General features: G+C 34.3%; 1 protein-coding gene across 8 annotated transcripts; it reads right to left on the bottom strand.

Annotated features, from left to right (window-relative positions):
* Window positions 1–811: 811 nt before the first annotated feature.
* On the bottom strand, window positions 812–5,763 carry LOC110928847. 8 transcript variants are annotated; one of them, XR_004889078.1, is made up of 4 exons: window positions 4,879–5,763; window positions 3,231–3,655; window positions 3,042–3,109; window positions 812–1,272 (listed from the first exon to the last, which is right to left on the bottom strand). XR_004889078.1 is itself a non-coding variant. In XM_035987830.1 (3 exons), exons 2-3 carry the CDS (start codon window positions 3,069–3,071, stop codon window positions 916–918), a joined length of 387 nt encoding a protein of 128 aa, XP_035843723.1. In that variant the 5' UTR covers window positions 3,072–3,109; window positions 3,231–3,283; the 3' UTR covers window positions 812–915. The 8 variants fall into 8 exon arrangements, 2 of the variants coding, with proteins under 2 accessions (XP_035843723.1, XP_035843722.1); XR_004889080.1 differs by lacking the exon at window positions 3,042–3,109 and having other exon boundaries at window positions 3,231–3,426; window positions 3,559–3,655; window positions 4,879–5,755; XR_004889082.1 differs by lacking the exon at window positions 3,042–3,109 and having other exon boundaries at window positions 3,231–3,332; window positions 3,559–3,655; window positions 4,879–5,754.
* Window positions 5,764–8,466: the final 2,703 nt, after the last annotated feature.

Below are 8,466 nucleotides of genomic sequence, written 5' to 3' on the forward strand. Positions count from 1 at the left end.
AAACACCATATCCATGTGCGATGTATCAGCTTAGGGTTCGTTCATTATTATTAAGTCCTTTATCTCTTTGAAAATATTCCATTGATCTTTTAAAGACCCTTAACATGATGCATGTGTCTTACGAGTTAAAAGTCTAGGGCCATCTGGATTGTTTAGAGTGGCATATGAGGCATAGACTTATCATGGCAAGGCGAACAAAATAAATATCAAATGAACATTGCTATCAACACATAATAACTTAGTAACCCGACCCAACATCAAAATAAATCCAACATGTATACCACATGAATCATAAATAACCTTCAACATTAACAAAAACATTTTTCATGTGTATCCGAGTTTTCAGAACCAATATCTTACCTCATGTCCTCCTAATACATATCAAACATATTCCAAACGCATATTGCGGTCCAGTACCCGTTAACAAAATTTGAATAGAAAATTAATAGCATTGACATCCCGTATCAAAATTTGAAAATAATAATAATAATAATAATAATAATAATAATTATAATAATAATAATTATAATTATAATAATAATAATAATAATAATAATAATAATAATAATATGTATATTTAAGTTCACTAATCCACCCTTAACAGTAAATTGTTGAATTTGTAATTCATTATTTTCTCATAATCAGCTTATAACCCATATCTAACCACTATGCAGTGATTTCCCTTATGATTTTTATACCATATGTAACTTCAAATAATATAACTGTTGGGTATATATGTATAGACAAATATACACTATTCCTGTTTTGTTCGTTAGAGAAAATATTTGATATAATAATAGTTGATCGAACATTTAGAAACTGAAGAAAAATACTTGATATAGATAAAAACAAGCAGCACACTAGTTAACCTTAACATATGGAGTTTGATTACAAACTTATAACGATGAATGAAAACTACACATGGTTTTCACCAGCAGCAGCTTGTTCCTCCTCCTCCTCCCTCATCTCTGCAAGTTTTGCTAGTAGTTGGTCCATGTCCTCGGCAGACAGGATCGGGTTTTCCATTCTTTTACGGAATGTAAACATGAAAGAGTCGATCATAGCCGGCCTCTGATGAGGTCCTACGGTGGTCATAAACCCATGAATGTACGACGGTTGGTAACTAGAGAGGAGACAGTTGAGCTCAAGAGAGGTCACTACCCCTTGAGCCACAAGGGGGGCGTACAGACACCCCGCAACACAACCGGTGGTGTTCTCTTCATTTAACGCCTCACACATCACGCACGATTGAGCCATTCTATGATTTCGTTGCTGTTTAAGATTGGAGAAAACAAACACAAAAGAAACTGTGTTAGTTACATATATACTTATCTTGATAAACTATAAATAATATAACATGTGATTATAAGGTATAACAGTCATGCATGGTATTAAACTGAAGTATTAAAATGGCCGGAGTGTTTGATTTTGCATAAAAGCCATTATGGTTGGATCCTTAATTTAAAGTTTTGTACTGTAACTAATATTTCAAGGAAGAAGGGTGATGGTTGAGTAAAATAAAATGGAACCTTAGAGAAGAAATGGGTGGTAGGTAGTATGGTCTGTGTAGAATGTATGCTTGATTGATTTATAGAGATTGAATTGTACTAGCTAGTATGGTATATATCACTTTAATGCATGCTTGCTTGTTCAATGAGACTAGTGGAGAGACTCATCCCTAAGAGGATGGGCCGTCACGTCAGCACTACGTAGGATTGGTTTGGAGGGGATGGACCTAAAGGGTGGAGGATGAACCCCTTTATATATATATGTATGTATGTATAGATGTGTGTGTGTTAGGAGAGAGGAGAGAGGCACGGCAAGTCCGTCTGTGGGAAGCCGATGTTGCCGAGCCGACCCTATGGAGGGCGGGTCCTAGCCGGGCCTCAGCCGGCCCTCACACCCACTAGTAAAGCACGGCTTGATTTTAACTTTTCCTCCTGTACTATGTAAATATGGTGATAAAGACAATACATCCATAGGAAGGTGTGTATTATTAATGACATTTACATGCTGTATCTTATTCCTTTAATTTTTAATTATGTTCGTGATATATGCAGGAAAAGTGCAGATCGTTTTTTCAATTTTTTTTATTTTTTTCGTTTTTTCTTTAATTTTTTATAATTTTTCTTAGTTTTTATTATTATTGATTTATTCTCAACCCATCTTAACCCAAACCTATCTTGATCCGAACTCATCTTTACCCAAACCTATCCTGACATTTTTCTTTCTTTTACCCATCTTGACCCAAACCCATCCTAACCAAAACCCATCTTGACCCAAACCCATCATGACCCAACAACCAATCCAATCCAACACATCCATTTTGCCACCAATAATTAATGTTATAGAAACGATTTTCTACCTCAAAGATCTTGTATGCTATGCAACATTGAGTGTACATTAATAAACTCATTTATTAATGTGTAAATGTCATTTGATGCGTGTAAGGAGAAAAACATATTTTAAGAGGAAAAAATGTACTAATTGTTAATTTGAGTGTCTAGGACTTTTATTTATTTTTCAACTTAATGTAGATTGCTTCTACTGTTCCACATGATTGTAATCCACACATTTAAAAGAACCAATTATTTATTTTCGATCAAGAAGCATTTGTTCTAATTAGTGAAATGTACCCATATCTTAAATGGAGTTGTTTTCACTTGGAGCCATAAACAAAGATAACAATGAATGTTTCACTGGAAAAGGAACTATGAATATCCCCTACATAGGCATATGAAATGATAATATTTCAGATTTATATACTTATATATGCAAGAAAACTTAAGTATGAACTACAAGGGTATGATTTGCATATCTATAAATTTCATATGAAAAGTGAGTTTTTAACTTCTCTCTATGCAAATATGTAAACTACACATGACCTAAATGCAAAGGTATATAATATTTAGGTGTAGAACTAGAAGAGTAACCCGTCGCGATGCGGCAGGGGGCTAGATTTATATTTACATTAAGCTAGTTGTCATTGAGTTACATCCATTAGGTTAGATAGATTAGCTACAGCCAAGATAGATTATTACCCGCCGTGCGTTGCGGCGGCGCGGCGACATAAAAATATAGATGATAATCAACCCATCTTGTTTCTGAACTACAATGCAGCGCAAGTCCATTGAAAATGGTAAAACTTCTTAGAGAAAAAATGCAAATGGTAAAACTTCTTAGAAAAAAAAACAATGAATATAGCAAATAAAGTTGGGGGACAAACTAACCTTTTACGAACTACAGGTTTATAAATAAGGCTCCTTAACAAACACTTCAAAATCAGTAAAAAAAAACCCTCTGATAATTTTAGATCTTGGCTTTTCCTACTCCTTGAAGAGAGCCAAAAGAGAAACACCAAAAACATTAACCACCTTGACCCTAACTGCAGGAATATCACCAACAGCATGAGCCTTTCACCCAAATCTTGGGCTCAAAACGTTGCCGTGACACAAAAACAATTAAAGATTATAGATTTAAAAAAAACACCCAACATTATATAAATACTCTTTCCAATACAAAAAAAAAATATATATATATATATATATTAGAACTTACAGTATTTAGTTCAAGGAACCATCATTGGCAAAATGGGAACAAAAGAGACAATCTTCTTGTTGTTCTTGATAAGTTGAACTCTAATAGCAGAGTTAGGCTACAAACATAATACGACCAATTGTTAAAAAAAAGTAATAAAAATATGTAACTTAAAATGAGCAAAAAAGGCCAGACATGTTAGATAGAAGAGCATTGGAATGTAGCCTAATTCAAAGCTCAAGTTCCATACACAATGTTTTAAAGTCTAACATATAGTTCAAGGATAACCAAGTCAGCATTTTCAAATGAAACTACCTGTGAAAGGAATAGGTATGTATTAATATCTAAAAATTCATTTCATCACCAGAATTAACGCTTGGCAATTATATAATATCTTATTACATGTTGCTCTTCTTTTCAGAGTTATATTGCTGATGAACAAAGTTTTAACATTAATAGACCTTAAAGCAGTAAGTTTACCATACATACAACATATCATGACCTTCAGTCCTTCATGCAACCAACTACTTGTTACATAAAGTGTTGGTTCATGGATTCAGTTTTCATTAATGAGCTATGAACAATTAAAAGTAAAACCTCACCTCCAAACATTGTAGACAAGAAACAAAATGACCATAGCCAAGAAATAAAGCATTTCTCAAGTCTCCATAATCGTAACACTTAGGACTGGCAAACGGGTCGGGTCGGGTCAGAACGGGTTAGAGTCGGAACGAAACTTGTCCCGTTTCTTTAAGACACTAACCCACATTGATCCATTTCTTTGAAGTTGTCGACACGTTTTGACCCGAAAATATATGAGATGGAATTTTAATTGACCCATTTTGACCAATTGAGTGAAAATATCTTACCCAAACCAACCCATATAATTTAAAAAGCAACCTGAAGTGACCCACTTAGAAGGATTTGGGTCAAGATTGCCCCCTCTAGTAACACTTGAAATATCACACACTCAAAATATTACACATTGGTGAAGGAACACCAGCCAGTTTGATTCGATCAAATCATTGTCGTCTATCCTTCAAACATCCTTCAGAAGTGAACCCCATGATGCCCAATAAAATGAGTTTTAGAGGTTTGAGAAATGAATATGATGTTCAATATGCTCTAAAGGTTCATGTTTTTCAAACATATCACCTTTTAAAAGGCCTAACCAGTTTTGATCCAATTTCAATATCAAGTTGTTTAGAAAAAAAAAAAGATCAAAGTTCAAAAAACTTTGATTTAAGATCGGTAAATTTCATAAATATTGATTAATAATATATTACACCAAATTATCCCTTTCTAAAGCAGAAAAAAGCCTAAGAGATCAAGTAAAATTACCACATAGTCTTCGGGTGACATCCAACTATCTCCCAGAGAAACTTCTGATCATAAACCATAAAACCAAATCAAAACCGAGCGCTGATTTTTCGAATCAATGTGCTTAGCTTTTGGCTACATACAACCCATCATTTTTGTGAAGAAACTGGACAAAGTAATATTTTTCGGTAACTTTCGAATTAATATGATGTCTATAACTCCAAAATTAGCTTTAACTTTTTATCTTCAATGGTTTTGAGCGTAGATAGTCCAAGAATGGCTGCATATGTTCTGCTGACGGAATTCTGCCGGAGTTCACCAGAATAATCCGAAAACGCAGGCAAGTTTAGACTTGACGGAATTCTCCGATTTAGCAAAACTCCGAACACGCAGGCAAGTTTAGACTTGACGGAATTTTGCCGGAGTTCACCAGAATAATTAAAAAATCGTAAACTGGTTTTGCATACCTTTTAGAGGACCGACCTACTCAAATCTTGAACATACATCCATAAAACTCGATCACCGGAACCTTGACGGAATACTGAAACATGCAATAGAATCGAACCTTCCCTGAGTTTGGCCGGAACTGTACCAAAAGACATCGCGGAACCCTAATCTTTGTCTCCACCGCCACTTCTTAACAAAAGAAACACCATCGTCTTCTGTCAAACCCTAGCACCACCACTGTTGTTTATTTCTCCAACCCGACACCAGCTACACCACCACTGTTGTAGCTCCATCTAAAGGCATCATGCTCCGTCATCACCGGCGACCGGAACCCATCGTATCCCTTTTTCTTTGCTGCTCTCTCTCTCTCTACTTTCTCAAACTTTTACTTTCTCTCTCTTAGAAGTACGGGTCATGGAAAAGTGAAGGTCAATACCAAAAAAAGTGGTACATGAGTTTAAGCAGGGTGTACAACCTTGACTGTATGAGACATCAACAAAGCTTAATGTACAACCTCTAATGCAACGAAATGTTGCAAATTAGAGTATATATAAATTTGTTTTAAAAATAGGGTTTAACTATTCATTTTTCTTATTAAACAAAAAAATGTAGGGGCTATTTTGTTAAAAAAAACAATTACAGTACACCATTCAACAACAACGAAAATAATAAGGGTACTATTTTCACACCCCTATTTCCTTATTTTCACATCCCTAGGTGCGTATAAAATGTTCTTGCACAGAAATAGATACAATGGAATGTTTTTTTTACATGTATACGGGCCGTAGAACATTATACGAGTAATATAATGTTATACGATCAAATGTATACGGACCGTATAACATTATACGAACATTATATATGACTACCCTAAAAGCTTATCTCACATGGTGTATACGAGCAGTATAAGGTTATACGGCTCATAAACACCATGTGAGAATAAGCTTTTACTATGTGTGATTATTAGGACCCAATAATAATAATAACAATAATAATAATAGAAAACTGAAAAAGAAAAAGAAAGCAAAAACAATTGCAGTACGATTTACAACAAACAAAAACAATGCAAAGAAAGTACGATTTACAACAAAATAATAAAGCAATGCAAGTACGATTTACACCTGCAAAGTTTGGTTCAAAGTTTCGACCTACTACTCTCCAGTATGCTAACTTTAATTTAATGCACTTCTTGGATAAGTTCAATTTAATACCATAAAAAAATTCGTAAAACAATACTTTTAAAACTTGTAATCTGTTACAAAATTTTAAAAAATCTTCAAAAACGAAAGTTAAAAGAATTACGTTTAGTGTTTTGAGTTTGTTTATGAAGGGTTAAGGGAAGGGATTGCAAAAATTTATGGCAAGCGCTCAAGATTTTTCATAGCGGTATAACACTAAAAAAACTTTAAGGTAGCGTTCGTTTCATGGAATGGAATGGAATTGGGAAGCTTTTCTTTGTAAAATTGATCTTGGTTTGGGGGAGGGAGGAATTTGAAATCCAATGAATTTCTTTAATCAATGAAATTTGTGACTATTTCAACATTCCATTCCATTCCTTCATTAGAGTGAAGGATTTCTAAGGAATGTTGAAATAGTCACAAATTTCATTAGAGTGAAGGATTTCAAATTCCTCCCTCCCCCAACCAAGATCAATTTTACAAAGAAAAACTTCCTAATTCCATTCCATTCCATGAAAATGCTACCTAAGAGGAGGACAAATTATAACAATTAAGAACAACAAATTAATCAAACATAAAACTAAGCTAATACAAGATGTCTAACACAGAATGTTAAAACTTAGAAAAAAATTAAGTGTTGCATGCAATTTCTTCTTCCATTAATTCCACGTCACCACAAACATGCTAGTTTCCTTACGTTACTATGCACCTACGTATTCCGGTTTATTTTTTATTGTTGTTGCCTTCGAGTTAGTAGTTGTGTATATTGGGTTAAGAGTATTCACATTGGATCTTTCATCTTTATCTAATAAAATAACACTAAAAAACACATATTTCTCTAAAAAAAATTATTCCTCGAAAACCACTCACATCCAACTCTCTATCTTTATCTCTATCATACTCACAAACACTTATTTTTTTAGTTTTTTTCTTTCCTATGTGAGCCTCTATATGTAGAGGTATACTTAAGTTTCTATATATTTTTCTCTATTTTAGAGATTTCAATGTAGTACTGTTTTTATTGTTTTCTCTTTTTTCATTTAAATATTATATAGAATGCGTGTATATAAAGACTCCAATGTGAATACTCTAAGTTAATGGTCTTATGTATGTTTCTCTTTGGTTGTAACTTGTAAGCCTATTTATAGGCAAGCATGTTTTATCTTTTGATTACGAATGAATATATGAACAACGTGTTGGGAATTTTATAAATAATATTATATTATGAGATAATATAATGATTATTTAATAATTAAGCCAAGATAAATGAGAGATCTTGTGCATTAAGTTTGTGTGTTGGAACCATAAATATGTGGGAAATTGAGCTTGTCCCACATAGGTGGAGAGATAAATCTTTTGGGGATTTATAATTAGAATTCTCTACAAGAATGTATTCTTGTATGACAACTCACACCCAGTGGTAGCCAGGAGGGTGCGAAGCACCCGACCCGTGCCCGGGCCCGGGACCGGGACGAGGGCGATGGGCGCAATGTGGCGCTTTGATGCGTCTTGGTTCGTGTGACTTGAGCAAGTAGTCTGGTGACTGTTTAGATTTCTACTGGTTAAGGTGAATTAAGTTCTCACTGAATATGAGACTTAATTTTTATTGAATTCAGTATTCAATATGACCATCATTGTCATTGAATTCGTTATTGAATTTTGTATTCAATATAACATTTCAGTTAGAATTCTAAATAGGAATATATACAAGTTGTGTGCTTGGTCTAAGACACACTGAAAATTACACATTCGTATGGTTCATAGCACCCACGGAGAATTTCCTAACTTCGAATCCCTGAGAACTCTTGTTTCAGGTATTTTTTCAGGTGCTATGCTAATCCCGGCAGTACAATCTGCTTAGGCTGTTGTACCCTGGGAAACAGACGGGTTCACCTGGGTGGCCCGAAAATCTGTTTTAAGGGAAGCGTGATCTTCACGTGCCTCAGTCACCATTGGTTTTCGTTTTATTCCTTATTTTTCCTTG

Source organism: Helianthus annuus, chromosome 3 (genome assembly GCF_002127325.2).
Source record: "Helianthus annuus cultivar XRQ/B chromosome 3, HanXRQr2.0-SUNRISE, whole genome shotgun sequence".
Taxonomy (NCBI): Eukaryota; Viridiplantae; Streptophyta; class Magnoliopsida; order Asterales; family Asteraceae; genus Helianthus; species Helianthus annuus.

What these genes read in the sequence shown, in the direction of transcription:
- LOC110928847 (XM_035987829.1), bottom strand. Translation starts at nt 3,131, where the DNA reads ATGGACTTGCGCTGCATTGTAGTTCAGAAACAAGATGGGTTGATTATC. An exon ending in GCCGCCGCAACGCACGGCGG is followed by an intron (nt 1,273 to 3,041) that starts GTAATAATCTAT and finishes AATCTTAAACAG; the next exon opens with CAACGAAATCATAGAATGGC.